Below are 17285 nucleotides of genomic sequence, written 5' to 3' on the forward strand. Positions count from 1 at the left end.
ATTTCATTAGGTACCGCTGACAACTGGGGGAGAAAAGTGGGCCGTTTGATTGTGTCACATCAATGTCCCATTTGAATTGTGGCCATCAGTGTGCAGTGTGCATGTTGCTTTGTGGCAGGCACCCATGCTGATGCTGTGGCTGCCGTGTTCGCAGTCATGCACACAGACAGATCAACGGGGTCCCTGAGGCACCACACAGACCTCACTCCCTCCAGGGCCAGCCGGTTCGGAAGCGCTGTCCGTGGTCCTGATTTCCTTCCATGAGCGCCCATTGACGGGTGAACAGTTTGCCCTAGGGCTTCGCTCCCTGAATTTCCCTTTCTGTCCCAGGGAACCTCACACAGAGCTGAGAGGAAGGAAGGGAAGACAGGGCACCATTTAGAAAACCCGTCTCAGATAGAGGCCCACTGATCGCTCGGAGCGGTTAGGCCGGCACTGAGGGCCCTTTGTGCGCCAGCCGGGTGTCCGTGGTGGAGGGAGCGTGAGATAGCTATTGAGAGGCCGCGCTGCTGAGGAAGCTCTGGTTCTTTCAGAGGAAAAGGAGTCTGAAGAGAACAAGGAGCTCACTGACGCTTGTAAAGACAGAGAAGGCGAGCTCGGGAAGAAGAAAGTGGAACACGAGATTTCCGAGGGAAACGTGGCCACGGCCGCCGCAGCTGCTCTCGCCTCCGCTGCAACCAAAGCCAAGGTTTGCCGACACCCTTCCTTCCTGCGTGCTCGGCTGAATGGCCGTATTGTTTGTTGGTTGGGAGCGTCCGGTGTAAGGAGCCCGCACCCAGGAGCAGGGACTGTTGGCCTGAACGTGTTCTGGGTGAGGAGCTGTGCGGGTCGGGTCTGGCCAGTCCTACAGGGACCGGCCACCTTCCCCACAGCCGCTGTGTCCTCACGGGGCCCCGCAGGCTGCAGGGCGAAGGCGGGGTTTGCAGTCTCTCTAATTTGCCTGCAGAGCTTGACTGGACTGTGGTTCCAGTTTCTACCAGGTTGAGATATTTGTGATTTTAAGACAAAATCTGTTTCCTTGTATAAAGACTTCATCCTGCTCTTACAGACTGGAAGGGGAGTGGGGGCACCTAAAATAGCTCTTTTTCTCCTTGAACTTGCCAGCTTTTCTGGGGGTGGTTTTCTCTATTTATAACACAGATTGGCTTCAAGCATCTTGAAGAAAGGAGAATGTTATTCCCCTCACTTGGTGTTAATTTAGCATTATAAGACGTTCCAGGCAAGAATATGTCATTTTAAGCACCTCCCCATCCTCCAGTCTGCCCTCGGGAGTCTCCGTCCGCAGCAGGTGGCCGCATGGAGAGAGGTCCTGGCAAATGGCAGGTCGGGCTGTCCTGAGTCCTCCTCCCGGGCAGAGGTGCCCCGGCCTGCAGTCTCCGGGCCACCAGTCGCCACACCACTTCGTGTGGCTCCAGCAGATTCCTCCTCTCTCCACCCCGGGCCTAGCGCGTCCTCGAGAGGGACTCCGGCAGGACGAGGAGAGCCTGAGACTCAGATAGTGAACCACCTCCCTGTCTCTCAGGCCAGAAGTCAAGCTCTTTGCCTGGAATTGAGGTGTTTCCATGCTCAGGACCCTTCCCAGTTCTCCAGCCTCATTTCTTGCCTGTCGTCCTGACAGGTTTTTTTCAGAAAGACCCACGCCACAGATATCTCCTATATTCCATATATCTCTTCTGCCCACACTCTTCCAGGTCCCTGTGGAGCCTCCGACAGCCTCAGCCCTTCCTGCCGCATGACTGTAGTTGGGCAGGGCCCTCCCCCCCAAAAAAAATAACTAGGTCCAGAGATGTTGCAGAAATACTTTTCAGTCATCCTGTGTACTACTTACCAATTTCCTCCAGTGTACAATTCTGTTTTTAATTAACCTAGTATTTTAATTCTTTTTTTTTTCTTTTTGTGATCTTGGTAATTACATGTACTTTGGTTATTGTAGTGTGTTTTTCTAATGATTGCATGATGGCATTCTTTTGCTGCTGTAATGGTAGGACCTAATTCTATCGACCGCTTCTCCGCTCCTTTCTCCATCCAGTGTTTTCTTTAATGGACTAGTTCCCCTCCTGGTTAAAGAACTCTTTTTAGAACTTTTTGCTGTGCAGCCTTGCTAGCAATGACTTTGGTTTATCTTAAAAGGACTTGATTTCCCCTTCATTTGTGAAGTGTATGTTTAGCGGGTATAGAGGGCAAGGCTATCCGTTATTTCCCCAATTTTTAAACAGATGCTGTGCCGCTCCCCATGGCAGCCGCTCCGAAGTGGCCAGAAGCTGAGTGCTGGGCCCTGGAGCCCTCGTGGCTCATGTGCTCTTTCCAGTCGATACTTTTAAGATTCTTTTTTGTTTTTATTTCTCTGGCTGGGTTGTACCTTAATACGATTTTTGTTGTTGTATTTTCTCTCCTTGGAAATTAGTTAAGCTTCTTGAATATCTCCGTTGATTTGTTTCATCTTTTGTGGGAAATTCTCACCCATGATCCCTTTTTTTATTATTATTTATTGGGGTGACATTAGTTAATAAAATTATGTAGGTTTCTATTATACCCATTATCTCTTTATTGCTTCTCTCATTTTCTTTCCTTTTTTTTTTAAATATTTTTTATTGATTTTTTTTACAGAGAGGAAGAGAGAGATATAGAAAGTTAGAAACATCGATGAGAGAGAATCATCGATCAGCTGCCTCTTGCACACCCCCTACTAGGGATGTGCCCGCAACCAAGGTACATGCCCTTGACTAGAATCGAACCCAGGACCCTTCAGTCCACAGGCCGATGCTCTATCCACTGAGGCAAACCGTTTTCGGCTCATTTTCTTTCCATTTTATTTTATTTTATTTTATTTTTAATATATTTTATTGGTTTTTTACAGAGGAAGAGAGAGGCATAGAGAGTTAGAAACATCGATGAGAGAGAAACATCAATCAGCTGCCTCTTGCACACCTCCTACTAGAGATGTTCCCGCAACCGTGGTACATGCCCTTGACCGGAATCGAACCTGGGACCTTTCAGTCCATATGCCGATGCTCCATCCAAGAGCCACACTGGCCAGGGCTGTCCTTTCTTCTGATTGCATTTACATAAACGTTACACCTTTGCCGTTGTCCCAGTCTCTTATCTTTGGTTCTAGTTTTCCTTTTTATTCTGCTGCGGCTTGAATATTTTTTTGGCCTATCTTTCACTTCACTAGTCAAGTCTTCTGCTTTTAAACTTAATCATTGAGTTATTTTTCCATTTAGTATATTTTCTAGCCATTTATTCATTCCTATATATATATATATATATACACACACACACACACACACACACACTTATATATATATGTACTAAATCTGTTGAAATTCTGTCTTACTCATATTTTCTACATTTTCTTAAACATAATGATCTTGAACTCATTTAGGATTCTCACGTTGTCTCATGTTCTTCATTTTCTATGCTGTCCCTTGCTCTGCGGGACTTTAATTTTTGTCATTTTCCAATACTAATTTTCGAATTTTTATTTTTCAGTTACAGTTGACATTTGATAGGATTTTTTTGCATCTCAGGTGCACAGCATAGTGGTTTCCTTAGTGGTCCCTCGATGGTTCAAGCTGCGGTCTTTTTTAATGTTTCTTTTCTTATTACTTGATGGACGTTTCTGTTTTGAAATTTCATAATCTTTATTTCCTACTAGTTGGGGATGTCCCCACATTCCTGCATAATTCTCAAGAAAATACACCATTTCCTGCCAAAGCCAGTAGAAACATCTAGAAACATCATGGAAACATCTAGAAACTAATAGCATTGGTCTCCTCTGAAGGAGACAGCGCCATCAGGCACCTTGTGAGCGCCCGGCTTTACGTCCTGTGCGTGCGTCTCTCATTCAGGAGCGCGCACGCATGCGCTCCCCTGCACAGGCTGGGCTGCTGTTCTCGGACTGGTGTTCTGTGTGACGCAGTCAGAGGAGGCAGACATTAACAGCTGGAGGGTTCCTGAACCCCCTTTCTCAGCAGTGAAGGGAGACGTGGCTCGTGTTCAAATACTGTCTGTCACTCTGCTCCCTACAGCCTGCATGTAGCCCTCCTGCCTGTAGCTCCGTCTAGATTCTGCAGAAAACACAGAGATTGGTTCACCACGCTCCCTCATTCCCAAACCGGGTGTGGAAGCAGGAGGAGCTGATGCTCAGCAGATTTAACACAAGGGAGTGCGCGCCGTGCTTTCCTGCCATGCGGCTTGTGGGGGGGGGGAGCCAGGCTATGGGGTGAGGGTGGCAGAGGGGTGAGGCATGGACATGCCCCAGGCCACCTGCGTCCTCCTCCGCCCACAGGGCCTGGCTCAGCCTCTGCTCCCTGGTGGGCCCGGCGCGGTTTCCTTCCTCTGGGAGGGCGGTGTGTAAGGACCAGAGGTGTGGACAGTCGGGGTGAAAGTTGAAATAGACGTTTCATAGAAACACCCGAAGATGGTATGTGGGCACCATGTTAAATGCAGGAATAGCTGCTGCAGCGTGTCGCTGTGAGCAGGTGTTTGATCCGTGATTCTTTGTGCTCAGCACCTGGCGGCCGTGGAGGAGAGGAAGATCAAGTCCCTGGTGGCACTCCTGGTGGAGACGCAGATGAAGAAACTGGAGATCAAGCTCCGGCACTTCGAGGAGCTGGAGACGATCATGGACCGAGAGAAGGAGGCGGTGAGTGCGCGGAGGGCCTTTGGGGCTGCTGAGCTTGGTGCGGGACCAAGGCCGGCTTCTGGCCTGGACTTCTCTGCCCTGTTGGGGCAGTCTCGCAGCGGGGGAGAGCGCTCCCACATCCAGCACTGCTTTCCGAACCCCTGCTGCTCAGCCCTAGCCCTCCAGGCCCAGAGGGGCTTCGGGCCCCCAGACTGACTGGCCTGCTTGCTGTCTGTACAAGGCTTGTTTCGAGTCCCTGTCCCCTTGGACCTGAACACAGAAAGTAGGTACTTCTCTCACTGTGTGAGGAGCTTCGCGTCCGACCCTTCTGCCAGACCCGCTCAGACCCGACCCGGCTCAGTCTCCTCCCTGCTCTGGGGGAGGGGAGGGCGGGTGCAGCCGTCCACGCTGACCCTACAGAGATTCTCTGACCTGGCACTTGTATTTGGACATGGCCCAAACAGGACCCAGAGGATGAAGAAAGGGGCCGAGGGTGGGCAGGAAGCGTGAACATGATGGGAACAGGCAGGGAACGTGTGGTGTCTCGAGGGAAGTTTTGGAAAAACGGGTTAAGATGGAAAATTCTTTTATTTATTTATTTTTATTTTTTTTTATTGATTTTGTACAGAGAGGAAGGGAGAGAGATAGAGAGTTAGAAACATCTATGAGAGAGAGTCATCGATCAGCTGCCTCTTGCACACCCCCTACTGGGGATATGCCCGCAACCAAGGTACATGCCCTTGACCGGAATCGAACCCGGGACCCTTCAGTCCCCAAGCCGATGCTTTATCCATTGAGCCAAACCGGTCTCGGCAAGATGGAAAATTCTTTAATGAATTGACTAAAGAAGGAATTGGTGACTAAGCAATGGGCTCAATGTGAGGATCAGTTAGAATGATTTCTTTTTTGTTTTGACTTTTTGACACCAGTGTATGAGACATTGGTGTCTCTGAATGGTACTCTTTTTTTTTTTTTTTTTTTTTTTAATAAATATATTTTATTGATATTTTAAAGAGAGGAAGGGAGAGAGATAGTTAGAAACATCGATGAGAATCATCGATTAGCTGCCTCTTGCACACCCCCTACTGGGGATGTGCCCGCAACCAAGGCCCATGCCCTTGACCGGAATCGAACCCGGGACCCTTTAGTCCGCAGGTTGACGCTCTATCCACTGAGCCAAACCGGTTTCGGCTGAATGGTACTCTTAGGATGAGAAGAGTGTTCATGTGAAGATCTGCTTATATTTGTCAAGCTGCCCCTTAGTGCTGGCACATCCTTCATGACACCTCGCTCTAACGGCCAGGATAGCTCATTGCTACTTTTGTCCCACCACCAGCTCTGCTGGCGGACAGCAGGCCCTGTGAGTACTGTGAGCACCGAGAGCCGCTTGCAGCACCCCTGCCCACACCCTGCACGGCACCCCAGTTCCCTGGCCTCAGAAGTGTCCCCTGCATCGCTGCCCTCTCCTCCGAGGCTGCTGGACACCCCTTCTGACCCCCACCCCCTGCGCACCCCCATGCCCCTCAGTGCAGGCTCCCTCAGCTCTGCACCGTGAATGACAGCCCTCCCCACTTGTTGCCATGGCAATCCAACAGCATCACTGTGTGGTACTCACTCACTCATGTGCCCACCTCCCATACCCAGGGGACACTTTGGCGCAGAATCCACCACGTGTCTCTGTCAGCACAGAGCTGGCCCATCCCAGGCCCTGGGACTGTCCTGAGTGAATGGAGGCCGGCCCCCAGTCAGAGGCGAGGTGTCCACCAGGAGGTGTTTGCTGCAGGAGCGGGTCATGGCTGGGGCGCCCAGGCAGAGCTGTGTCCCCGGGGCTGCTCTCTGGCACCGCTCTCCGCTTCCGGGACCGTTCGTCCCACAGTGGAGCTTGGACTGGGCTCTCTTCCAGGGTGTGTGTGTGTGTGTGTGTGTGTGTGTGTGTGTGTGTAATTCTAATTACCTTCTCTTAGTTACCTTCTCTGTTCTGAAATGACAAAAGGAACTCATGAAAGAAGAGTGTAATTACCGTTAGTTCCTTTGTGGCAAGGAATGGGGGCAATACTTCCCCGGGTGAATACCTTGGTATTAAGGTCAGCTCCCAAAGAAAGGCTGGTTCAGTTAAAAACAAACAAGTTTTAAAAAGACAAACCGCTAAGGTAGGTAATGCAGAGGCTAAAACCCCCTCCGAGACCCTGCTCTCGCGCTGGGGCCAGCAGCATCTTCATCCAGCGGGTCTCGCCCTGAGCTCCGGCTCTTCCTGACGCAGGGCCGGAGCCAGCTGTGCAGACTGGAGGGCTGCAGGAGCCCAGGTGGGGAGGGCCTCTCCTGGCTGCCTTGGGGGAGAGCTGTCCTTCCTAGAGAGAAGGGTGAGGAGCGAGCAGAGCCCGGGCTGCGGTGTGAATCTGTAAATCCGCCTGTCCGGCTGCCGCTTAGGCATCTCACCGGTTAGTCTTCCTGCCGGGGCGGCGCCTCCACAGGAGTCTCTGCTGTTTGCGCTCGCCGCTCCCTCCTCACCCTGCAGACGGGGCAGGTGCGGGCCAGCCTCTCCTCCTAGGTCGTCGTCCTAGGAAAGGCAGACTTCGCTGTTAGGACCGTTAGCCCGTTCCTCCTCCCTCCGGGGAAACCGCGTGGTCTCTCCTCCACTTCTCGTCACCTCGCTGCTTTACCGAACGCTGCCCACGGCCTGTCTTCCGCCCCCACCACCCAGCACCCTCCCTGGTCATCACTCCTGAGGTCCCACCGTGCTCCTCGCAGGGTCACGGCACAGACCGGATTGGTGCTGATCCTCCTGCACCTTCCATCGGGGACTGGGGAGGCAGGAGGTGTTCCCTGCTGGGAGATGGGGGCGGGTGGGGGCCCTTCACCACTGAGGTCTGTGAGGCAGGTGGCATGTGTCCTGATAGGGCCCAGATGGCAGCCCCTGGCGAAGGCCCGTACCTGACTCAGAGGAGGCCGGGGTGCCCTGTGTCCCCATTCCTGAGACCCTCTTCTGACGTCATTTCCCTTCCCTTCGCAACAGTTAGAACAGCAGAGGCAGCAGCTGCTCACTGAACGCCAGAACTTCCACATGGAGCAGCTGAAATACGCCGAGTTGCGTGCCCGCCAGCAAATGGAGCAGCAGCACGGGCAGAACCCTGCCCAGGGCCACCAGCACCCAGGGGGGCCGGGCCTGGCGCCTCTGGGAGCACCTGGGCACCCCGGCATGCTGCCTCACCAGCAGCCCCCACCCTACCCTCTGATGCAGCACCAGATGCCACCACCCCACCCGCCCCAGCCAGGTGAGAAACTTAAAGACGTTTTCAAAATGAGAGAGACACAAATACTGGTACAAGGGACCCTCTGACCCAGCTCCGGGTGGCACGGGTGAGGAGGCAGGAGGGCGCGGTCCTGGAGCCTGTGCCCAGCGTCCCTGACCTCACCCAGGCCGGCCGCTCAGCACTAGGTCTCGGGTGGCCTGGTCGCGGCGGCTGCTTCCTGGGTGCCCTTGGTTTGGCTGCCTCTCCAACAAGCGGTGCCTGACTGGCGTCTCCGCTGAGGCGAGGCGGCCAGGCCTGGTGGCCGTGGCACCTGTTCAGAGGAAGAGGGACTGGCCGTGGGCGGGGCCACGGGGCGTGTGGGTGCCGTGGAGCCGAGCCGGGCGTTCGGTGGGAATTCCCGATCCTGTGTGCTGTCTCTGGGGCCTTGTGGGAAGGTGGAGGGAAGGACAATGGCTTGGGTAGCGTAGGGCTTCCTTGCTGTTTGTGTGTAAGAGTTTAAAGTGCCTTAAAAGTCATGGCGGGCTGATCCGGTGGGAACGCAGACGTGGTGGACAGGTGTGTGAGTGGTGGGACCAGGCATTCTGCATTGGAGGTTTGAGCCTCGGGGAATCTAACCCAGCCTTGGCGCTCAGCCATTGAGCCCCCGAGGTGGGCCTCTATGCCAGGCCGCTTGTGGGAAGGACTGCAGGGAGGGCAGCCGCCACCTGCCGCCCCACCAGGAGGCCTCGGCCCCATGCTGAGCCCGGGAAGACCCAGCTCCCCGCAGCCAGGGATTTATCTGCTGTCCTGTGGCCACCACGGGGGGGGGGGGGGGGGGGGGGGCAGGTTCCCTCGCAGGCACCCCGGAAGCAGCCTCGGGGGCTGGGCTTCCCCTCGCTTGGCCTTGATCCTGTTGTGTCTGTTCTCCAGGCACTTGGCCGGGATGTGCCGTGGGAGGTTGTAAATCGGCTTCCTTCCCTCCTCCCCTCACGCTCCTTCCTGCCTGCCCCCCCATCCCAAAGAATGAAGGTCCTGTCCTTCCACAGCGTTCTGTTAGGCTGGACGGGCGTAACACTTTAGTGAAAGAGCTAATAGCCGAGAGTGCGAGGGGTTTCCACGAGGCTACACCTAATTTTAGCAAACGTTTCCATTTTCCAGGCTTCGGATGCCTGCTGCTCAGAAAAAAAAAAAAAAAAAAAAAAAAAAAAAAAAATCCTGTATGTAGGTCAGCCTCCTGCCAGCTGGGCTGGGACATGGCTGTTTTGAAGCCACAGCTTGCTCTCTCGCTTACCTCTCTGCCAAGGAACGAAATACCTGAATGATTTTTTAATGGGAAATATATAGTGAACACTTTTTAAAAAATACAAGGGAAAGAGATAGAAACGTCAATGATGAGATGCATTGATCATTCGGCTGCCTCCAGCACACCCCCTACTGGCGATGAAGCCCACAATCCAGGCACGTGCCCTGACCTGGAATCAAACTGACCTCCTAGTTCCTTGGTTGACATGGAGCCACGCCGCCAGCCACACGTGGACACTCATTTGCTGGTAAAGGCGGCTGCTGGGCATTCTGGAGGCGGGCCAGGCTGCTGCAGGGTTAGCAGGGTGAATGGAAGCACCCTCGGACATTGTCATCCAGTCAGAAGTGGCGGGATCGGTCTCCGCCCCCGAGAAACCACAGATGTGTGGGCTGTGAAGGATGGGCTGGCTTTACAGGAAGGGGTCTGTAGCCGCCCTGACCCTCTTACCTTCTGCCCCTCATCGAGCCTGAGCCTTGAGATGAGCTTTTCCGCGGAGAGACGCTCCTTCACGGCGGGGGTGTTCACTATCCGGCTCTTTCCGGAAAGCGTGCTGCAGCTCCCCGGGCCCTGTGCCGCCGGACACAGGAGTGTCCTGTCCTGGGGCCAGCAGCTCCTGTCGCTGGTCCCAGCACCAGGGAGTGACGGCATGCTCTGTCTATCCCTCTGCCCCCACCCCGGGTGCTCCAGGTCGCAGGGTTCTTCATGGTGGGACGGGGAGAGACTGGGTGTGACCAGGACCTGGGTGTTCCAACCCAATCCCTTTTCAACATGACCACAGTAGTGGCCTGCACCCCTCGGCACACCTTGCCGTGAACCCCGTGCCAGCAGCTCTGTCCTGGCTGAGCTGCGGCCCTTGGACTGCACCCCAGACCTCTGGGGCCCAGGGTGCCAGGGCGGTCCTCTGGCCCCTGCTTCTGTGGCCGCCTGCCTGCCACTCACAGACCTGCTCTGTTATTCCCTCTGCCCGGAAAATAAAAAACAGAAACGGGCAAAGGTGATTGCAGACATTGCTCCGTGGTATTTCGGGTCCTCTTGGGAGTGGTGGTTGTACTCAGTCTTGGGTAGGAGTCGATCTCTTCCTTCCCCGTGCACTCACCTCAGGACTCTGCTCTCCCTCCCAGGTCAGATGCCAGGCCCGGGTCCCATGATGCCGGGGCAGCCCCTGCCAGGCCGCATGATGCCCACCGTCCAGGCAGCCAGCATCCACCCCCCCGGGAGCGGCCCCGCCCCTGCTGGGATGCCGCCGATGCCAGGGAGCATCCTAGGACCCCGGGTCACCCTCGCGGCCCCCAACGGCATGTGTAAGTAGCACGCTCGGGGGGTGTTGCCCGGGGTCTCTGGGAGGACAGGTGGGTGTGAGATTGGCAGGTCCCTCGAAGGACAGTGCGGCCTGGGACAGTGGGGTCAGAACGTCAGTCTGTGGGCAGGTGACGGTGCACAGCCTTCCCGGCACACTCGTGACCCGAGGTCTGAGGAGGCGGGAAGCCGTCCTCTCCGCTCCGGTCAGCTCAGCCTGTCCAGTGTGCACCTCGTGGACGCACAGCACAGCTGTGGTTCTTTCCCTGCAGGAGCCTCGGGTCTGCACAGGTTCAGAAGTAGTGGGTGGTTGAGCATCGACCTATGAACCAGGAGGTCATGCCTCATTCCCGGTCAGGGCACAGGCCCGGGTTGCAGGCTGCATCCCCGGTGTGGGGCGTGCAGGAGGCAGCGGATCCATGATGTGCTCTCATCATTGGTGTTTCTGTCTGTCCCTCCTCTCCCTTCCCCTCTGACATCGATAAACATTTTTAAAGAAGTGGGTGTGAAGAAAAGGACAGGAACTAGTCTAGGGCCGGAGTGACAGGCAGTTCCTCACAGCGGGCCAGAGCGGGCGGGGGCTGTGGAGCACGGTTCCGGAGGAAGGGAGGCCCCAGCAGGCTCAGAGGACAGGTGCAGGCGGGCAGTCCGTCTGAGGGTGTGGGGGCCAGGTTACCTTGGCTCTCACCTTGGCCTCCGAGGTCACTGCTGAGGCTCTGGGCTGCCCTTTCTCCCTACAGACCTGACAGTGAGACAGCCAGGTGCCCCGCCACACCTGCCCGGCTCATTCAGAAGTTAGGCATGTGCCAGGGCTCCGGTGTGCAGTGGAGAGCAGGCCGGGCAGGCATGTCTGCGGGAGCCACGGGAATGAGCAGGTGGTTGGTAGCACAGGGTTTCCCGGGTTCCACGTGGCTCTGAGGAGCCTGCGTGGCCGTGCTCGGGCCACTGCCCAGGGCGCAGCACGGTGAAGGTGCGGGGCAGCGTCCTGGCGCAGAGGAGGCCCTTTGGCTGTGGTTGGCGGGTGTGGAACAGGCTCCATCACCTTGGTGGGAAATGTTTGCCTGGCGCTGGCAGGCACCCTTCACACGTGCTTCCCGTCCGTGCTGCCGAGATGGCCCTGTTGGTCTTCACTGCTGCTGTGTGCTCGGCCTCACGATGTGTGACCCACAGGCCCGGGCTGGAGCCCCGGAGAATGGGAAGGGTTTCCGGCCCCTCCCGCAATGAGTGTTTCGGGTCCCGGGCTGCTGGCTCGGCTCTGGGTCCCGGGCAGGCCTCGCAGGCATGTGCGCCCTCTTCCAGAGGCTGCTGCAGCCTCGTCACCTGCCTGGGAACATGCCCTCCTGTCTCGTTCCTCCCCAGCCCCTGCGCTTCCTCAGTGACCGGTGACTCTTGGATGTGTTTGCAGATCCCCCGCCGCCGCAGCCGCCTCCTGCAGACGGAGTCCCTCCGCCTCCTGCTCCAGGCCCACCCGCCCCGGCCGCGCCCTAGCCCGGGGGCTGCTGGGACCCCTCGTCACCGCCAGTCGCAGGGGATGACTGACAAGACATTCCTCAGCTTCCTGGGTTTCTTTCAGGATTTTTCTTCTCAGCCCAAGCACCCATCCCATACCCTCTCTCCCCCTTTCCTCTTGCCTCTCCCCTCCAGCCCTGGCACCCCTGTGTTAGGTCCTCGCCCACATTTGGGGGCCCTGGGGACAGATGCTCTGGGCATTCTATCAATAGTTGTTTCTGTCCTGGTGTGGGTATTCCAGGCTCTGCCATTTCTGTGGCCCTGCGGTCTGCTTTGTCTTAGCCTCCGTGGACCATGTTCTAGAATCATCTCTCTGTTTCCTTTGTTGCTTTAAGGGAGAGCATTCAGAGTTAATAGGAACCAAAAACGGGTGGTGGCAGAGGGGTAGCCAGCAGGGACACCCTGAGGCAGTACAAGTGACCTTATTCCTGCTTATCTGAGCTAAGAACGGTGCTGATGGTGACGTCTCTGCGCTTTGGCCACCCATAGGCGTGCCCGAACCAGAGGACAGGGAAGGGACCCCACAGGGCTCCCCTGTCCTGTGGGCAGCTTGCTGAGCTGCGGTGCGTGTGTCTGTCTGAGGCCGAGGCTTTGGGCTGCCCTGAGGGAGGCTTCCCTTCGTCCCTGGGACGGGCCAGGACGGTTCTGGGCCAAGGCCACGCTGCCCTGTGAACCCAGCCCACTTGTTCACTGCTTGTGTGCATGCTTTTTCTCCTCAAAAAGAAGAAAACTTTTTAAAAAGGGCGTAGGTAGTGTTGACATTTAGCTCACGAGATGGCTGCCGGGAGCAGGTCCCCACGCGACCTCCAGCGGCAGCAGGCGAGGAGCTTGGTGGAGCGGCACTTTGGGCCAGGTCTGCGGCCTCACCCCTCCCCTCCCTCTCTGCGATCTCCTGTTCTGGCGGAGACGGGGCCACAGCATCGTGCTGGAGGGCCAGGCGCTCGGCGGGAGAGACGCCGTTCCAGAGGAAGAGCCACAAGATGCCTTCACTGGGCCCCAGTCCTGCCCCGCTGAGAGTGACTCAGACGACGTGAGACTCTTGGTTTCTCCGCTGGCCCGCCCTGCCCCCGTCTCCTGTGCGTGTGGGAACGTGCTCCCCATCCGATGCCCAGAGCCCCGCCTCCTCCATCAGTCACAGCCGCGGGTGGCAGTGGCAGTCAGAACACCAAGCGGACCACCTTCGGGGATCTTTCCACAGTTTCCAGGCTTTCCGTCTGAGGGGTTGGCAGGTGTTGAAGCACTTAAGACTTCCCCTTCGTATCAGAAAGCAAACAACACGAGGGAACCAGTTAGGATTTGCCTTCCAGCCCTCGGTGTGGCCTCTGACCGGGGCCTGGTCCCGTCTGCACTGGAGCCAGGACCTTGCTCCTTGGTTGCTCGGGGCACGGAGTGGGACTGAGCTGGTTGGTGCTGGTGTTCCGTTCCTGTGCGTTTGCCCCCAGTGCAGCCCCAGTGCCTTCGACAATGGCCAGGGTTTTCCCCATTTCCCACCGGTTTTCCCAAAGGAAACTCATTCCAAATACCTATCCTTTCCACTGGGGTCTGAGAAGGAAAATGAAATTCTGGTTCATACTGTGGTCCCCGTAACCTCAGGTTTTTAATGTGATCACTTTTGAGATAGAAGATGTGCGTCGGGCTATTTTTGCTGCGCTGGTGAGGATTCTGCCCAGAACCAAACTCTCACTGTTGTGTTCCAGTTACGGAGTGGCTTTTTCTTTCCATGTCTCTGGTCTGGTTTCGTTCCTGTAACACGGCCACTGGATTTTGTGAGGGGGAATAACATGTGGTTTTGTACAAACACGTTTCTCTGTGTTGTTATTTGGGGAAATGAAGAGGGAGTTGGAGAGGTTGGAGGAAATGGTGGAGAAGGCCTAGCTGCCCTTCTTGGTGAATACACTAACATCACTTCCAGGTTCCAGCCCGCTCTCTGCATTTCTGCCCCGCTTCGTCCTTGGCTCTGAGGAGCCTGCACATGCAGCCCCGCCGGCCCTGGTTGGAGGGCCACCCACCTTCCTCGTCCTCACGCAGCACAGCTGATGGGCTCGTCCGCTGTGTGCCCTGGTTAGGGGGAAACTCGTGGGGGTTCCCCCGGGAGTGGCTGGCTCCTGCAGGGGAGCCTAGTTCTGCTTGTGAGCTAGAGGATGCCATCAGGGCACAGCTTAGACGCGGCCCCAAGGTGGGGACAGGCCTTGTGGGCTGAGGAATCCTCGAGTCTTGCTGTACTTACTCCTAAGCACGGCCTTGGAGAAGCCGCTCAGGAAACGGAAGCTGTGGTCTTCAGGAGGCCACGAACCCGGGAAGCAACAGGAGCGGACTGTCTGCCAGGCGGTGAGCACTGCCCCTGGGGAAGGCAGGCGGTCTCTGCGGTTCCTGAGGCCCTGGCTGTGAGTGCTCCCCCGGGGGCGGTTAGGAACAGCGGGGCCTCTGCACTCGGACCCGGGTCCCTGTAGGATTGGCATGGGCAATGGGCCTGGCTCGGTAAGTCCGGGAGTTGTGGGATCCAGCTGCTTAGCAGGCTCCCGGTTCCTGACGGTTCGCTGCATGGGCCCACGAGTCCAGTGAACCTATGGCTGCTGTGTTCCAGGCATGGGACTTGCATGCAGTGAGGCCATGACCTGAGGAAGGTTGGCCAGGCCACGTGACTCCTTAGGCGGGGGCACCAGGCCTTCTCAGTGAACAGCCCCAATGGGGCTCGATCCCCCCAGTGTTCATGAAGAAGGAACAAGTGTCCTGGGGTGGCGTCTGCAGTCTGCACCGGTGTTCTCCACGTTTCTGTCCCGCTGGGCCATGGCCTGAGGGCTGACCGCATTCTAGGAAACGCCAGTGAGTAACCAGCACCCGTTCATCTGGACGTGATTGCCAGCGAACTCTGGGGACCTTGTAAAGCCCTCTTCCTTCGTCCAGCGGCTCCTGCTGAAGCAGCCCTCTTCCTGGGAACGGGAGCGCCTTGCTCCATGTAAGGAAGCCGTCTCAGAAGGGGTGCCAGGTACATCCTGGTGAATGCTCTCTGGGCGTGCTGCTGCTCAAGCCCAGGACCCGCTCCGGGGCCAGCCTGTCGGGCAGAGCCGTGCCTTGCAGAACGGGGGCGTCTTCCCTCCCTCCTGCCCCGAGGCCTCCAGGCCCTCCCAACCCTGGGAGAGCCAGGTGACTGGTTCCTGGCAGCCACCTTACCCCGCCCTCCGGTCCAGCCTCAGGCCTCAGTGAAGGGGCCGTGCCTGAATCCCGCACAGGGACCCTCAGGACACTGAGACACGAGGCCTCACGCTCTGGTTCCTCAGTTCCACCCTCGGCCATGCCCTCGCTGCCAGCCCAGGAGGGTTGGGGAGTGGAGGGCTCCGGCGGTTATGGCCCTTTGCTCAGGGCTCTGATTTCTGTGGCTGGTTTGGCCCTAACATGATGGGTTCCCCAAGGCCCTCCACGCGGACCATGTCATTCCTGTCCCGCGTGTGCAGCGGCTCCGGGTGCTGGAGAGGCTTAGGCGCCTGCCGGGTGGCCGGACTCCTGCAGACCACCTGCAGCTCCTTCCAGAATTCTGGCTCGCTCTGCGTGGCAGCCCGCTGGAGTGGCCGGGGCTGTGGGGACCAGGGGCTTTGCCACCGTGGCGAAGTCTGGTGTCTCCGGGGGGTGGGGGTCCTTTCCTGGGCTGAGAGCAGCTGAGCGTCCAGAGTGCCTGCAGCAGGGGCCAGGGGTCAGCCTTGAACCAGGGTCCTGACCCTTGCTCCCCCTTTCTTCCTGGCAAGTGGTTGACAGAGGCTCATGCCCAGCACCATTTGGTCACAGCCCCCTGCCCTGCAGCCCAGGCCAGGCTTCTGCCCAGCACACTGCCATGAGAGGCTGCTCAGATACCCTTCCTGTTGATCTAGGTCCCTGGTCAGCAAACCACAGCTCGAGAGTCACATGCGGCTCTTCGGCCCTTTTAGAGTGGCTCTTCCACAAAATACCGCGGGCGCACATACAGTGCGATTGAAACTTGGTGGCCCATGCGCAGAAGTCGGTTTTCGGCCTGGGCGAGTCTGTTTTGACAAAGTGGCGTAGAACACTCAAGGGGCCAAAGAGCCGCATGTGGTTTGTGAGCTGCAGTTTGCTGGCCACGGATCTCGGATGTCCTCGGGACTTGGCAATCACAGCATTAACTCCTACCTGCCCCAGTGGGGGGGGAGGGGGGTGCTGTAGGAAAAGGGACAGAACCCCCATCTTCTGAGTGAGGCCCTCTACATCCTGAAGCCTCTTGTGAAACTGAGACATGGTAACAAAAAGGCGTGAAGTCGAAAGCTTAGTCCAGGCCTTCCCACAGGAGGGTGTGCCCATCGGCAAGATGTGTACGCGGTTAGCAATGAGGCGAGTCAGACCCCAGGAGAGCACTCAGGTGTTCGTGGTTGCTCCGGAGGCTTCACGCAGGAGCCACGTCTTCCTGTGCGGCCTGCAGCATGGCCCAGCCTTGGCAGCTGGAGCCGGACCGCCGCCCCGGGAAGCCAGGGGTGTCTACACAGGGAAGCTGGCCGTCGCCATGGCAATGGGCCTTGGTGCTGGGGCAGGTGGCCAAACCCAGTAAGAGCCTCAGGGGCGCAGAAGTGTTGCCTCACAAGGCATCCCTGGTGCCCCAATGCGGGGACGGGGGCGTGGGGACGTGGTGGGTCTTGGAGACCATCTCCTTTTCTTTCCCATCCAGTTCCTGTACCTTCTCACCCCTTCCCCAGGCTGCCCCGGCCTGTGCCCAGAGAAAACGGCCCATCCGTCCCAGGTCCCCGGCTCTCCACGGCCTTGCACCCCGGAGGCTGAGGCTGCTCCTCCCGTCCGCCCAGCCAGGGTGCTGCCCTTCGTTCTGAGCTGCTGCTGGCACCTGCCAGGGAGGATCAAAGTGGAACGGAGTGGCAATAGTTGATTTAAAAATCCCAAAATGGAAGTCGTAGCAGAACCTGTCCCCAGGAAGGGAAGGGGCTGGCTCCGGAAGGAGGCGTGCCCTATATATATGCCGGGCGCCTGTTTATCTTAACGAAATCAGTGAAGTGAGGAGCGGGAGTAGGTCGGGGTTTTAAGGAAGGTGGAGTAGGGACTCCAGACGTTTGTGATGTTGCAGACGGCCACGGCCCGTCCACGAGGCTGCTCCAGCACAGGAAGGAGGCAGCCCGCAGGCATGTGCACCCCCCCCCCCCAATCACCCGAGTCGAGGAGACGGGAGCCGCCTGCCGGAAGCCCTCCTCAGCCTCCGCTCAGAGAAGGTCGTCTTCCTGTCCTGCATGTGCTGTCCCCAGAGGCAGTATGAAGTCAAAGGAAAAATACCCTGTGATGTCACGTCTGTGGGACCTAAACAAACCAAATA

At 57.2% G+C, this 17285-nt stretch overlaps 1 protein-coding gene across 1 annotated transcript in view; it reads left to right on the plus strand.

Annotated features, from left to right (window-relative positions):
* Nucleotides 1-12700, plus strand: part of SMARCC1 (SWI/SNF related, matrix associated, actin dependent regulator of chromatin subfamily c member 1) — a 64095-nt gene extending 51395 nt beyond the window's left edge. Inside the window, exons 24-28 of the mRNA XM_036430200.2 lie at nt 534-688; nt 4514-4648; nt 7641-7899; nt 10282-10461; nt 11862-12700. Coding sequence (XP_036286093.1) covers nt 534-688; nt 4514-4648; nt 7641-7899; nt 10282-10461; nt 11862-11944 — 812 coding nt within the window. The 3' untranslated portion in view covers nt 11945-12700. The remainder of the gene's footprint in view (nt 1-533; nt 689-4513; nt 4649-7640; nt 7900-10281; nt 10462-11861) is intronic.
* Nucleotides 12701-17285: the final 4585 nt, after the last annotated feature.

This window comes from Pipistrellus kuhlii, unplaced genomic scaffold (genome assembly GCF_014108245.1).
Source record: "Pipistrellus kuhlii isolate mPipKuh1 unplaced genomic scaffold, mPipKuh1.p scaffold_m20_p_103, whole genome shotgun sequence".
Lineage (NCBI taxonomy): Eukaryota > Metazoa > Chordata > Mammalia > Chiroptera > Vespertilionidae > Pipistrellus > Pipistrellus kuhlii.